The 16813-nt window shown below is 35.2% G+C and overlaps 1 protein-coding gene across 1 annotated transcript in view; it reads right to left on the bottom strand.

The window, feature by feature from the left end:
- The window catches only part of ppp2r2aa (protein phosphatase 2, regulatory subunit B, alpha a), a 13774-nt gene extending 10257 nt beyond the window's left edge, over positions 1-3517 (bottom strand). The window contains exons 1-3 of the mRNA XM_016518443.1: positions 3249-3517; positions 2663-2734; positions 822-919 (exon numbers count right to left, since the gene is read on the bottom strand). Of these exons, the coding sequence (XP_016373929.1) occupies positions 822-919; positions 2663-2734; positions 3249-3255 (177 nt within the window). The 5' untranslated portion in view covers positions 3256-3517. The remainder of the gene's footprint in view (positions 1-821; positions 920-2662; positions 2735-3248) is intronic.
- Positions 3518-16813: the final 13296 nt, after the last annotated feature.

Raw genomic sequence — 16813 nt, 5'->3', positions numbered from 1 at the left:
ACCAAACTTTGTGGCAATAATTAAGACCAAACTGAACCTGGTGTGTGTTTATGGTGCATGTCGGCAATGTTGTCTCGGCGGGGATGGGGCGTGGTGGAGGTGGGGCTTGGGTAGACGATATTATCGGATATCGCGGTATTTTTAAAGGCGATTATCGATAAGATATTTTTGACATATCGCCCAGCCCTAGTGTTCTGTTAAGTACTGCTGGTGCACGTTTACCAAACAGGACCCGTGCAGGACTCTGCTTTGCGTCTCTCCGAGGGATAACCCCATGTGCGTGATGCGCCATTTACAGGTATTTTCCTAAACTGTCACACAGCTCATATATTTTTCGGCCAAGGGGTGAGTTTTCGTCGACTAAAACTAGACTAAAATGCTCAGACTTTTAGTTGACTAAAACTTGACTAGACTAAAAAGAGTATGAACGTGACTAAAACTAATAAAAACTAAAATGACAGTTTCACACAAAGACTAGACTAAAACTAAAATTAAAACAGGCCGCCAAAAACAACACTATCAGTTAGTTTTTCCAATAACTGTTGTTAGTTTTAATTTCGTTTTAGTTTTTCAAATATTTTGACGTTTTTATTTTATTTCAGTTTACGAAATAGTTTTTTCATCAATCGTTTTCGTCTTAGTTTTCGTTTACGAAATTAACCTTTGTGAGAACCAATAACGTTTTGCGTGGCATGTCTTGAATATGTGGACTATGTATTTACATTCTCCTTTTGCATTTCGAATAACAGTTTTAAGCCTGAAAAGCTCATTGACACTCCTCTTTTTAACTGTTGTGTGTAATGGACTGTAATCCATCTCACCTCTTGCTCTTGCTGGAAGATCACTATTCTTCCACCTCGATCTCCTGTGGCCAAAAGCTCCCCGGAATGACTGAACTCCACCGCAGAGATGATGTCAGCTGCAACACACACAATGATGAATTATTGAAAAGAGCAACTATGAGAGCATATTGTTTCTCTGAATGTTTCTAAGAAGATAAGTGACTGCTTGTGTTTGAAAGCGGGAACGTGTGGGGCCTGGCATTAAAAGCATCTCGGGCATCTGCACACATAGTACCATCTAACAACCCCCCATCCCTGCCTTCCCTAACAATAACAACCACTCTCTCTTTCTGTCTGGCGTATTATTGTGACGGGCGGTAGCGTGGTGCTGGGCTGTGCCATGTTCAGACTCAAGCCAGAGAACAAATCCTTTATGCTAAACACACATGCACAATTTAACCTCATATAAATATAAAGAAACCTATTTTGACAAGTGAGAGCCAAAGTACAACTGAAACCCCACTTATCATTTCTAAGTATTATACATGTCATTCTCAGACCTTTTGAACTTTTACATGACCTTTACATGACCCATCAGAATTACATTCTAAATTATTTTATGAATAGACCTCTCAGACAGGCACTTTTCATAGCTGACAGAACATTTTATAGAAAATGATAAATTATCTTCGCTGATGTGTTTCCATGACCATAATATCCCTAATGGAAGCATGTTTGCATACTCATAAATTCATAAATTATCATAAACAAATTCATTAAAACAAAAGGGTAAAACATGGCAACCAATAAATAAATAAATAAATAAACAACTTTAGTAACTTGAATAATATCCAGCACAGTTCTCAAAAATAATGCTAAAATGACTAAATGTACAAGCTTTGAAGATATCATATTAATTTATCATGGGTTTAAACTTTACAGTGGTAACTATTGCATTTTGTAAATAAATAACTATAAATAAAACAAAAACTTTGCAAACTTGGATAATATCCAGCATGGTTATCAAAAATGATACTAAAATGGCAAAAATAAGGATTTTAAAATCTTTGAAGATCCTATAGCAATTTATTATGGTCTTACAGAAGTCTTTTTTTTTTTGAAATAAATAATAACTTCATTATTACATGTATAAATATATTTATTAATTTACATATATAAATATTTATGAATTGCATAAATATAATTATTACATAACTAGAGATGTAACGAATTAACCGCGAGCCGGTCCGCGTTAAATATCGCATGCGATTTATCGTGCAGCCCTAATTTAGATTAAACACTACTCATGCTGCATGTAAGCTGCATCTTTGATTGGATCATGATTAAAATCCAGTGGTTGCCTCTAATTTCTAAATGGAAAGAGCACAGACAAAGCCTTAGTTTGTTCATATTAAGAGATTTCTTTTATTTGTGTAACTTTCTTGTTTGTTTTAAAATTTCAATTTAGTTTTGTTATATTTCAATTTCACAAAGAAACCTGCAGCAATAGCCTAATAAAACGACTTACTGTATAATTTACTGTATAAAATACTGTATTAATTTACTGTATAATGTCTTCAATCTTATTTTGTTAAAAAAAAAAAAAATTGTGAGAAAACCGAATCGTGAAATCAAAACCGTGAATCGAATCGGGAGTTGAGTGAATCGTTACATCCCTATACATAACATCAATGTAAGAGTAAAACTTAACAAAACAACAACGATGGTAACAAATTATACTAAAATGACTAAATGAAAGATTTGACAAGCTTTGAAGATCTGTTTATAATGGAACTTATTACGGTGTTACAGTAGTAACTCTGGTGTTTGTATTTATTGTGGTACTGCGGTTACCGTGGTAAAGCAGGGATGTGTCTTACCTTCGGCTACATCATCATCTACGGCTCCTTTGACCTGGGACAGACACCAGCGGCTCTGGCCATCTCCATCTCCTGGAACCGAAGACAAATTCAGACTGTATGTCCAACACGAAGAGCACATTAAAAAAAACACTATCTGTGTCCACCACCACAAATGTGCCCTAAACTACCACACTTGTGAAGGACTGGAGACGTATACAGTTTAGTACACAGTATACAGAAAATCTTCATGGAAAAACAAACATTTCCAGTAAGTTTGCATGGATTTGAGGGAGAGCTGTTGACCAGGACTGTGTCCAGCAGCCTGTGCCACACATCTGACCACAGCAGCATCAAACATCTGATGATCTACACATGCATCATAACACAGAGGTGGGACCGCATTTCTGATTCAACATCATGTGCAATTCAGGCCAAATTCAAATCAAATTCAACACACACAAATTAAATGATCTGCAAACGACGCAGAACACTAAATGCTGTCCAAATAACAGCTTTACTTTAAAGCAACGTAACGTACAGCAAAACATTACATGACTGCATTAATGATATTAAACGATATTAACGAAATTAAAGTTGCATATACCGTCCATGCTGGGCTGGATCTGATTCAGCCCTGGGCCTTATTTTTCGATGTTGATTTCAAGCGTCTTTTCCTCTGACTCGGTTATTTCATACAGATATTCTAATAAGAGAAGGTTGGTTTTCTTAACAAAGTGCTAGAATACGGTTTGATTTCATAATTCCCTCCGTACAGAATCGTGTTTAGCTTTTCTATCATTCTATCACCACACGCGCTGAACGTGCGTGGTCCGCTGACGTCACGACTCACGCACGACGCCCGACAGCGACCACACGCGGTCACGTCCAAAATCACGACTACTTTTTTGATAAACTGGTGACGACAGTTTGTAGTCCGAAACGGAAGGTTACTTGGAATTTTTTTTGTGTGTGTGCCCTCAATATCTCAATCCTTTTAGTTTTTTATAAAAACCTTTCAACTAACAAAAGCCAATTACTTATTGACATCATCTTCTAGGAAGTGACCATTTTGGTGGGAAAACAACCCATAACTGGGTTAAATTACAATAAATAGGCCTACAAATATAATGTTGTATTATGATAATATAAAAATGATATATAATCATAATAAAATTATAATAATTATAAATTATATTTAATTATAAATTATATTGCCATCTCAAAGAGGCACAAAATCACTTTCACACACCTTGCTATGTGTACTGCGTTAGGCTAACCGAGACTTTTCATTTGCACTTATATATTGTTGCTCTTTTGTTAGATTTGACTGCTTTTATTGTCCTCATTTGTAAGTCGCTTTGGATAAAAGCGTCTGCTAAATGACTAAATAAATAAATATTATAAATCATATTTTTATGTATAGCTATAAATAATCTCTTTTTTTGGTTTCAGAGTAACAGAACTGAACTTTTTGCTGTTAGAATGAGCAAGTGATGGATTGCAACGAGGGTTAATTTATTTATTTATTTATTTGACAAAATCTGAAATGAACTGCCCCATGAATGTTGTTTCTTTTCATATCTGTTTATTTATCTGTTGTTACTTGCTTTCAGAAGATGAACCTGCGCTAGAAGCTCTATTTTCTTTTCTATTTAACAGTTTATGGTCACTTAAGACGTTGCTGACTGTGTTTACATGGATACTCATCAACACATGGACAAATGTGCTCTAAAGCTTCATCTATGTCCAGTGTCTGCTCTATTTTTCTCCAGAAGTTATGCCTTCTCCAGAAGTTTATGAGCTACCTCATACCCTCTCACAAGCGCTTGTCGATGTGAGCATCTGTTGATGTTTTTGAGTATTATTTCAGAAAAGCAACAGTACTTGAGTACAAATTTTCAGCACTCTTTCCACCACTGACTCAAGAGCTATAATGGAGTGCTGTGTGCAGACTGTATTTTATCAGGAGTGGAGCGGTTGTAGCTTTAAAAGGATTAGTCTATATTTAATTTATACAGTGAAGCCTATGCAATGCTATTTTTGTTTATTCAATTTCTGTACCCGAACACTTACAAACCTGAACAAATTAAAACATTGTATAATTTACCTTTGTTCTATTTATTTATTTGTGCTAAATTTCAAATAGGCCTACAAAAAAAATACTGTCTCTAAATCTTTATTTTCTTTTTAAAGCTGATCTAGACAAGTATTTGGAAACTATCTAATGCTCTGTTAATCCTAAAGCAGTCAAAACTGTATCTCCATTCATCCTATGTGTTCTCTTTAAGGTCTGTCTATAACTGTCTCTAATGTAGGCTATTACTTTTTTTGTTAACCTGGCAACACATTTGTAAATTGTATCTATGCATACTTTGTTTCTTTTTTATGTTTTGCCTTAATAGTTTGATGCTTAGCCTACTTAAAAAAAAAAAATCAGAAAAAAAGAGATTTGAGATACGCGCTCTGAAGTTCCAATCTGATTAAAATGATTCGATACGCGTACCGAAGCCCCGATCTGAATCAAAAGATTCATGAACCCGCTTATCCGATCTGAATCAAATGATTCGCGATCCCGCTCCGAAGTCCCGATCTGAAAAATAGGCCTAATTCGCGAACCACTATTAAACCACCACTTTGAAGCGTTCCGATCTTAAATGATCGAACCCGCTCCGCGAAGTCCCGATCTGAATCAAAAGATTCACGAACCCGCTTAGTTCCGATCTGAATCAAATGATTCACGATGCGCGCTTTTGAATTCCCGATCTGAATCAAATGATTCATGATTCGCGATCCGACTGAAGCGCTTCGAAACAGTTAATAATTTTGCGACGCATTAACTGATTCGGAGTTTCGAAAAGCTCGATCCGCTTTACCCATCACTGCTTTTCAAAATCATTACAAGTGATGTCGAAATTCAAAATGAATGGCTCTTTTGAACCGGTTTTTATTAGTGAATACCTTGGCTTGAACTAAATGATCTAAGTCACGAGTTTGAGTTTGAATCAATTGGAGCGGTTCCAGCGTAAATGACTCAATTGAATCGGTTTGTTTGTTCCTCCGCTTTTCGGTTTACACGACAGTGTCAGTTCTGCTACTTGCTTAGCTTGCTAGTTTTATGAGATTGACTGAAATAAATAATGGAAAAAAGTATGATGTTTACAAATAAAATATTCGTATTTCCATTCCGAAGATTGCTTTCCACGCTAAGACATCCAACACAAATCTATATTCAGGTGAGGTAACCGGGTTTACTGATAACTAGTGAAAAAACTCCATTAATATGACGAGCTGCACCTCAAAATGCATGTTAGATGGAAACATTGTGCATTATAATCGAGTTGGTAGCTTAATTAACTATTTTTTAAGTAGTTTGACCACAGCATTTAGTGTCAGTTCATACTGTAGGAAATCAGTTGAAACTGAAGTGAAAATTCAATTTACCAGTATATATTGTTAAATATTGTTAAATATTGTTGTATCTGATTGTATTAGACTAGTCAATATAAAAAAGAGCAAATTGGAGAAGCAGATTAACACAAAACGGGTGAAATGTGTTGAAAAGATTAATTGAGAATGATTCCTTGACCCATGATTCAGTTCTGTAGTGTGTTTTGTTCTAGTAGGCTACTCATGAATCAGTGATCTTGTGTTTGTCAGATGTACAGTGCTGTCTGTTCATTCTCGTTTATGAGTGTCTCTCCTCTTCTGCTCTGCAGTATCTGCTCATGGATTACTATGTCACTGGAGATCTGAGTAAGTTTGGTGATCGTATTCTGGAGGACGTGGCTCAGTTCTACCTGGCTGAGATGGTGATGGCCATCGATCCAGTCCGATTCAGTCCACAGACTCGGTTATGAGCACAGGTATCTGTACTAACACTGGTCAGTTCACCTAAACATGGAAATCATGACAGAATGTTCATATTTGGGTGAATGATTCCTTCAGTGTCATCAGAGAATGGTTTTATTCAGAAAGTTCTCTTAAGGACATGTTTAGTAACGTATCAGTGGGAAAATTTATAGAATTTTTTTAGAAGTGCAACTTAAAACAATCTTTTGCTATGAAAAATATTTCATTTACCTGTCTTATTTTTTAAAGCCTTTTTTAATCTAATTATTTTATGTTTTGATATGTAAATTAATGATTCTATTTGGATCCTATAACCTAGTCCTATTTGGATCATAATGTTTTTTTTTTAGTTTGTTTATATGTGCACACACACACACACAAACATATAAATCAGTAATTCAATAATAAAGTTCAATATACAACTGTATGTGCCAGAGCTGTATTAAGGCCTGTTCACACCAAGAACTATAACGATAACTATATTAGCATTCTAACCAGCAGACGATAATGTTCTGTTTATTATTAGCGCGCTGCAGTTTTGACGTCTGCTGCGAGCTCTTTAAATCAGGATGTATTCTGATTGGCTGCCAATGTGTTTATTGTAATGCAGTCTCAGTTGAATAGCCGCTTCTGAAACCTGACTGGTTAATATCCAGTTAGTTATTCTGTGAAAGAAATAATGGTACCTGGTTGAAAACAACTCATTCAAGTGTTTTCGCTATGAATGGAAGGAGAGAGACAGGTCTGTAGCTATCTACATGTGAAGTGTTTAATGTAGGGTTTTTAAGCAGTGGGGTTCTATGACAATTGTGATGATAATGATAATTTTGGAATTATCGATATTTTTTTCCAGCTGATGAACATTAATATTGCCACGTTTTCCCCACAATTATGTTTACATTTCCCTCTTTCGACTGCTTTTTGTCTGCTTTATATCTGCGAGTAATGGCACTGATGCTTGTTTTATAGCCAACCTACTTCTGTATTTAAAAAAATAACAATAAAAATACTGGGCTGGGTTACTCTTCCTCACTTTCTCTGTTTTTCCCCAATGCTTTTTGGGAAGTTATATATACATTTCAGATATTTGATCTACATGCTCGGCTTCAAGAACCTGCAGAAGCCTCATCCATCCGATGATGCAGCCACTATGGGAGGTAGCTATACTGTGTTACATTGTTGCGCAGATATCCTTAAATTACAGTGTTACTTAAAACTACAACAAAATATTAAATATTTTATCTAGAAAGTTTCAATGACAAATTATTAGTGCTGTCAAGCGATTAATCGCGATTAATCGCATCCATAATAAAAGTTTTTGTTTACATAATATATGTGTGTATACTGTGTATATTTATTATGTATATATAAATACAAACAAATGCATGTATATATTTAAGAAAAATAAAAAAAATATATATAATATAAAATATAGGAATATGAATATATAAATGTATAAACGTAAATATTTTAAAAATATATACTGTATGTGTGTGTATTTATTTATACATATATAAATATACACAGTACACACACATATATAGATCTGTTTTTAGTTGTTTTAATACTACAATTGATTGCTTCTGTTGTCCTCATTTGCAAGTTGCTTTGGATAAAAGCGTCTGATAAATTACTAAATAAATAAATAAACCGGACGCTATGGATTCATATGTAAGGGAAACACTTAAGAAGTGGAACCTGGAAACATTAGGCTAATTGACACATTTGCAGGTGAGAGATAATGTAGGAAGTGATTTAAAAAATGCAAATTTATGTGACATTATTGCAAAAACAGACACTTTAAATCTCTATTTTTTGACAAAAATACAGATTTTAATGTATTTTATAATATTTAAATATTTATATTCACAATATTGAAAATTGTGGTAGGAGTTGGCCACATCCAGAAAAATGAATTGATCTCTATGGCCCTCTGCTGGATGTATACAAGTTTTATTTTGAACACAGCAGCAACTGAATGCTACCCCAGATAGTCACGCAGTGTGAAAACAACGGCGATCCGATGAGTTTGAAAATCGTGCAGTGTGAACTCGGCATTATGTGCTCCAAAGTCCCGATCTGAATCTGATAATTTGCGATACGCGCTCTGAAGTCCTGATCTAAATCAAATGATTTGCGATACGCTTTGAAGTCCGATCTAAAACAAATGATTCGCAAACCCGCCCAGAAGTCCTGAATCAAATGATTCACGATACGCACTTTTGAAGTCCCGATCAGAATTAAATTCGCGATTTGCGATCCGATTGGAGTGCTTCGGAACAATCATTTTGAGACATATACGGTTTACTTATTCGGAATTTCGAAAAGCTCCGTTACACCTTTTAAAATCATTACAAGCGATGTCGATATTTGAAAATGAATGACTCTTTTGAACTGTTTTTTGCTAGTGAATACCTTGAACTGAATGACCGAAGTCACGAGTTTGAGTTTGAATCAATCGGAGCGGTTCCAGAGTAAATGACTCACTCGGTTTGTCTTGTTTCTCCGCTTCTCGTGCCTTCAGCCATGTGTACGAGGCACTGTCAGCAGCACTACTACTGACATAGCTTGCTAGTTTTATAAGATTAACTGAAATAAGCGGGAAAAAACATTGTTTACAAATAAAATATAGTAAATAAAAATATTTATATTCCAAAGATAACTGCTTTCCACGTCCAAGATTTCCAACACAAATCTACAGCATTCAGGTGGAATAACCGGTACTGATAACTAGTGAAAACACTGACTACAGTATGATGAGCTGCACCTCAAAATGTTAGAATATGTTAGATGGAAATAATTTGACCACTGAAATTCAGTTAGGAAATCAGTTGAAAGCATCCAGTCACATACCATTGAAGTGAATGTTCAATTTATCAGTATGTATTGCATTATTGTTGTACCTGATTGTATTAGTCTGTATAGAGTGATAGTCATGTAAAAAGAGCAAATGGGAGAAGCAGATTAACACAAAATGGGTGAAATGTGTTGAAAAGATTAATTGAGAATGATTCCTTGACCCATGATTCAGTTCTGTAGTGTGTTTTGTTCTAGTAGGCTACTCATGAATCAGTGATCTTGTGTTTGTCAGATGTACAGTGCTGTCTGTTCATTCTCGTTTATGAGTGTCTCTCCTCTTCTGCTCTGCAGTATCTGCTCATGGATTACTATGTCACTAGAGATCTGAGTAAGTTTGGTGATCGTATTCTGGAGGACGTGGCTCAGTTCTACCTGGCTGAGATGGTGATGGCCATCGATCCAGTCCACAGACTCGGTTATGAGCACAGGTATCTGTACTAACACTGGTCAGTTCACCTAAACATGGAAATCATGACAGAATGTTCATCTTTGGGTGAATGATTCCTTCAGTGTCATCAGAGAATGGTTTTATTCAGAAAGTTCTCTAAGGACATGTTTAGTAAAGAGTCAATGGGAAAACTTTTTTTTAGAAGTCCAACTTAAAAAAAAAAATGTGGTATGTAAATTATTTAATTTCATTTACATGTCATGTGTGTATCTCTCTCTCTCACACACTTTAAACGTGTGTTAATTTGTTAATTTGAATCATTTGAGTGCATAGGATGTTATATAGGATGATCAAATGTTTATAATCAGTTTGATGTCTGCTCTCTTGCTGTAGCGACATTATGATGTCAAAATCATAAAAAAAAGAGTATTCATGTAAACACAGTCGATTATATCTAAATTCAATGTAAACAACTGAGAAAGAAAACGCATGTGTAACAGTATATTAGATCCATGAATTTGGTCTTAAAGAGACAGCAGTCTAATAAACCTGCTGCTGTTTAACATTAATGTTAACCAAACAACCAAAAACAGAGTACCTGATTAAAGCTAAACACACTGCACAATTTTCGGTTGTCCCAGACGAAAGATTGGCATCGTGAAACAATCGTGGCGATTTCTGTGATCGTGGCTCCTAATCAGTGGTCCTGTGTCGTACAGTGAGAGAGGTTCAAAGACGGCCGTTGTCACAGCCTTGCGATCAAAGATAGCCTACGATACAGCATGATCATCGCACAGTGTGTTTGCTGGTAAGATCCACATTTACTGATCAACCAATAAAAATGCGACATGGCGCTAAAACATAAAACTGCTTACCTCAAGCTCTTATCCCTTCCTCTTTCGCTGCTTCCACTTTTTGGGCGGCTAAAGTGTGATTTATAATGCTCTTTTTGTTTACCACTTGCGCATGCTGATGACGTTTTATTCTTCTATAGTAACGTGCGTCGTATCGTACGAGTCAATAGGTGTCATCATCGTACAGTCTACACACATGTCGTAGCCAAGTTTATTAGATCCATGTCACACAGTGTGACATGCAATGATCTTATTGGATTGCTAAAATCGTGCAGTGTGTTTTGGGCTTTAGACCTACCTGAAAAACTTAAGCGCTGATTTTGTTGTCATCAGATGTAGCTTTTCACACCGCTACCATCTAGAATGATTTTGATAAGCGTTTTAGTGTTCATAGCAGAGGGCTCTCTCAACATATAAGATTTTGTAGGCTTTGCACATACATGTGCACCCCTCAGAAAAAGCCTGCAACCACAAAACCCCCCTCCACAAATATATATATATTATGTAGTGATGAGAAATCACAGTGTGGTTATCGATTTACCAATAATGCATTATTTTTGAAGTGCTAAAAAGTGCCCATTTAAACTGTAGCTGTAAAACCAAATTAGTATCAATCCAGCAGAATAAACAGAATTTAATGTGTGTTAGATAGTGCAGCCCAGAGGCTTTATTTGTATGACATGGCCCATAAAGATTAATTTCTCCTATTAAACAGAACACATGGAGTCTAGTCTTGAATCTGGATCCTCGAGTCTTTTTAGCAAGTGCATTGATTTAGACCAAAACAAAAGCTTTATGAGCCTTTGATTTTCATTGCAATTCCCTTGATCCGAATTAGCACAACTATGCAAGTTAACACTGGTGTACTGCATACTGCACAATATATTGCATATTTGCAACTATATACTACGTAAATAAGCAGACACTTCATATAGTAGGAGGTTACATTGTTGTCACATGACCTCATTATGTTAGTTCAGTGAGTGGCGTCCATGTATCATCTCAGGAATACAGTATTTTGCATTTCTAATTAAATTTGTGTAATGTTTTTACATTTAGCGCTCCAATGAAAAGTCAAGTCATGTTTTTATGTGATTTTGTCATTTTTATTTTCATTTAATTTTATTTCTTTTAAATTATTGGTTGTCAACTTATATTTAAAAAATATTCCTATTTAGTGATTATTACAATTATTATGCCTTTTTTACATTTATATTTTTAAAAATAATAATACATTTGAATAAATGTATTAGTAATTTTAGTAATTTTGGCACTTCAGCTTAAATGTATTTTATTTCAATTAGTTGCATCAATCCTAATGTTCATTTAGGTTTTCAAGTTTTCCATGTAATATTTATATTTTATTTTATTTTATTTCAGCTTTATTGTGATTAACAAAAAATCTTTATATATACATATATATATATATATATATATACACTTTTGGCAAAACAGCACTGAACTATACATTATATATTGTCTGCGAAGGGAGCGTTTCTCAGGTTATGAATGCAGTAAATAGTGTGATTTAGCTGTGTACTGTGCTTTTTGGCAAGTGTAGTGGGCTATATGTTTATTTCATGCAGAAAATGAAAAAAAAAAAAAAACTGAATCTCCCCTGCCCCAAATAGTAATTTTAAACATTCATAATTCGACATTCTATTTATTGTATTGTCCAAATATCTTCATAATAATCATAGTACCATTTTATATGCCCCGTCATCTGTTAGTAGAGACACAACAGCCTCATCATGGATGTCATTTTATATCCGGCCGGCAGGTGGCAGTGTGTTCCTACTGATTGAACCAGACCAGACTGAATATTTCTGGCAGCTGAACCCTTTGCCTTATCAATAATTGAATAGATAATTGAGACACATTTAACCAAAATGTAAGACCTAACACCCTGAGAGGATTTTGTTAATGATTACTGTAGATTGCTGAATTAATGTCCAAGAAATATTGCCATTTCTCACGCCAAGCCCTGAAATCAAGGCTGTTGAAATATGAATGCAATAACTAGCATGAATACATAAACATGTTTGATAGGTAAAAGCGTAAGTGTTTTTCAGTAAGTAATTAGAGGATTTTCTTAAGGGGTTTAAAGGCAACATGAAATCAGGCCCTGTTTTATTTTTAATACCCATCCCTGGTATTATTATGCATGACTAATCTGTGCACATAATTTCAAGACAAAAAAGTTTACCTTCATAATCAGAAATAAATAATTGTTTTTTTTTTAATAATCCAAAATTAATCCAAAATAATAAATAATCAAAAATAATTATCATAAATATAAAGATAACATTTTATGTAGTTTATCCACATTACAGCTATAAAACATATTTTCACATTGAATATCCTGTTTCACTTGTATATGCATCAGACTAAAAAAGTAGAATAGATAGCAAAAGTTTTTTCATGTCAAGTTTAAATCTATGCCTCGGAAAATGATGTTCAGTACAGTATCTCTCTGTGTTCTGTTTAAGGTGTCTAGTACACAAGTAGATGACATCATGCAACATCTGTTGTACATTCGTATGTGTTAAAGACTAAACTTATTTATGCTACCATGATAGTCATTAGTATCTTCAGTATTTACAGATAACCTAAAATTAGACCCTGTTGTTTGGAAAAAAGGCACTTTTTAAAACTTATTCTACTCATTTAAAAGTACTGATGTATTATGTACAAGTTATGTAAAAGTATGTCATTTGCTGCCATTGAACTGCAATAACATTCATTATATACCAAGCCATATCTAAAGACAAGAATAATGTTATTGAAAGAGAAATATAACCAGGCTAGAACATGACAATGAGGTATATTTTTACATGATATATATATTTTTGCAAATTTTTTCCCCCCATTTTTAACCAAAAATGGGGTGGTGTGAGCGTTGTGGAGGGCTATAAACACATGTAATTTTTCATTCATACTGTAAGCCAGAGGGCGTCCTCGTGCAGAAACTCTAAAAATACGCCTCACAGAAGTAATAGAACTGATGAGGTTCCAGGAAATCCCTAATTTGGACAAAGGCATCCAGCTATCGCTGTTGCTTAAAAATGCTTTAACTGATCAAACAATATATGGTTTATCTGTGTTTTTCAAGCCATCTTGGGTTTTAGGTAAGAATAAAGTCGACTTGTAATGCAATGCTAATCGATGTAGTGTGTATTACAGCAGAATACTATAATATATTTTGGGCCTCATTCTATGGTAAAAAGCCACATCAGAGCACAAAAAGAAGTTATTTCAAACCACTCGACTGACATTATAAAGTAAGTTTGGAGTACAAATATATTGCTAAATGTGTATTTTGTTGGACAACAGGTTTATAAATGCTTCTCATTACTAGGGCTGGGTTTTGACACAATATCACAATTCGATTAGATTTTGATTCACAAGCTTGCGATTCAATTTCCGATTCGATATTGATTATTTTGGATATATATACGGGTACAGTACATGTCAGATTTTCTCAAGGAAAAAAAAATCTCTCAACAAATGCTGTAAACTATACATGAGAGTCAGTTGTACTATAATAATATTGAAGGTTAGAATTAACTGATTTGTACAAACACTTAAGTTTTTATAATAATAAACTTACAATTACATAATTATATTTCTACACCAATTTGTTTTATGAAATATAAACATTTAAATGGTGGCTGTCATAAAAACTTGACGGTTTTATTCAAATATAAATTAAACATTGAAGAACAGTAAAAATTATAATGAATATGTTCCTCTTTAGAGTTCATTTTTCTAGCTGACTAACGAGTTTATGGTCACTGAATATGTTTTTTTCGGAGGTAAATTTATTGGATGGGGATGTGTGCTACAGTGTTGCGTTCATTAAATGAAAACAGGCTAGACTAATCGATTCCTGGCATTTAATAATTGATATTGTTTTGTAAAAATGAGAACCGATTAACATCGAGAAATCAATAGTTTTTTTAACCAGCTATACTCATTACTCTGTGGTGTTGCGTGAACTGAGCAACTGGTATCGGTGTATCGATACTGCGAAAAAAAAATATCGAAACCATTTTAGATATTTCAGTATCGAAACTAGGGCTGCACGATATATCGTTTCAGCATCGATATCGCGGATGTGCGATTTTCCGTATACTGATCGTTATATTTATACCGTTATATAGTTTTCGCGACAGCTGTCGCGTCGTGCCGCCCCGCGCTGTCTACACTGGATGTGACAAAGCAACCGTTGCAAATCCTTTGAACTTTGTGTCAGTAGGTCATAAAAAGAACTAGTGATTTATTCTCGGTTATTTGCCGTGTCGCGCCACATTCAGTGTAGGCAGCGTCACTGATTATAATGGGTTCTATTGTATTTTGTTGCACCGCGCTGCTCGCGTCCAGTGTAGACATGGTGAGAGCCACGCAGATGCACGTGAACACTGAATTCCGTTCACTTCCGCTTCTGTTTGTGCCTGAAATGACACATACGCGCGAAATTATGTCAAAATGCATGTCTTTGCAGGTATCCTTGTAAACACAGTTGCTCATGGCTTAGGTGAAGGTAAACAATTGATAAAGAAAATGGATAGTATATTGGTTCACAGCAGTTTAATATTCCTAAGGCTTTCTGTCTCATGAATGTTAATCAAACAAAACATATAGAGAAAAATCACTTTTGTAGCTTTAACACAGATTTATTAGGTTTCATTTATACAGTGAAGACTATGCAGCATTATTTTACATTTGATTATTCAACCAGTATACCTGAATACTGTTAGACTTACCGGAAAAATATAAAGCACTGTTTATTTAATTTATATCTTTGTTCTATTATATTTATCTATGTTTGTAATTGGTTTATTTTTCTATGCTGATTTACTCACCTACAAAATCACCCCAATCATTGATAATTTTTTTCCAAATAGAGCTTTTCAAGTCATCTGGTGTTTTTTTTTTTTCATATCGCAATATATATCGCAGAAATACAAAATATCGCAATGTGAGTTTTTTCCAATATCGTGCAGCCCTAATCGAAACTGCATTGAAACTCGCCTAGCAACCATAGAGCAATGTCCTGGCAATCACACAGAACATTCTAGTATCGTTGCACGGGTAATGTGATGTTTTGTATAAAAATCTAGTTCAGCATCTGTACTCTCTTGCCCAGATGTCCTTGCAGAAGTGCTGGTTTAGGCCCTGAATCACACAGTCACACGGGATCAGCAGATGGTGAGAGAGAAAGCGAACACGTCCATGACCTGCTGCACTGACTCACGACAAAGAAGAACCGGTTGCAGTTTTACCTTTCTGCCCTAATATATAAGATCACAAACATGGCCTCCTGCCAGTGGCTGCCCATATGTCACGCTCTCCCTCTACATCAGTTCAGCAGGCTTTACTTTGATTAAAATATAAATCATAATTTATGTACTGCCTAAGGCCGCCATTTCATCAAACGCTGATAAGTACAAAGAGTTGAGGCTAAAAACATGGAATGACAAGTAAAGAAAACCCCAGAAAGTCTTCAGGCCTTTTGGGTTCAATGTGCCTCTTATGCACCGCTTTGACCTCTGCATGAAATGCTTTGCCGACAGCGTCACAGACAGAGGTTTTACGAGGTTGCTAGGTAGCAAGGTGTACACAGGGAAAGCATTGAGGCAAATGGAACATGCATTTCAGCTTAGAATAGAAAAAAGTCCTGCTTTTTGCTTTAATGCATTCGTTTTTCATATGAATTTTGCACTAGCGTTTGCCCACTTAATCATATGTCATGTTCAATGTCATGTAGTCGTCGCATAGGTCAGTGGTAATGGGGTCAAAGTTGAAACTCTACAACACTTGACCTGGATGCAACGTGGCGCTTTAAAGATGCTATTCTGTATATGTATATATATATGTATGTGATCCAAGAGCATGGGAGGTCAAGGCCACGTCCAAGTACGAAGCTCTGCCATCCTGAATAGCAAATAGAGAAATACGCTTTACTCAGCAAAGCAGTTTCATCATTGGTGTAATCCAAATCCTGACGCAGCTAAAGAGTTTCAGTGCGCTTGAGTGTGTTTGCTTGTGTACCAGATATATAGCAACGCACTGAAGCTTTAGACAGGATGTTGTCCTGTTATTGTAAGACTTTGTATGCGGACAGAATCATAACCCAGCTGGAAAAACCAGGTCACATCCGTTTGAAATCAACATGAACCCGTTTTACTTCTTTAATGTGTTTCTAAGTGTAACAGG

The sequence above is a fragment of the Sinocyclocheilus rhinocerous genome, unplaced genomic scaffold, assembly GCF_001515625.1.
Source record: "Sinocyclocheilus rhinocerous isolate Xijiao unplaced genomic scaffold, SAMN03320098_v1.1 scaffold448, whole genome shotgun sequence".
NCBI lineage: Eukaryota > Metazoa > Chordata > Actinopteri > Cypriniformes > Cyprinidae > Sinocyclocheilus > Sinocyclocheilus rhinocerous.
This window is presented reverse-complemented; position numbering and strand designations above follow the sequence as displayed.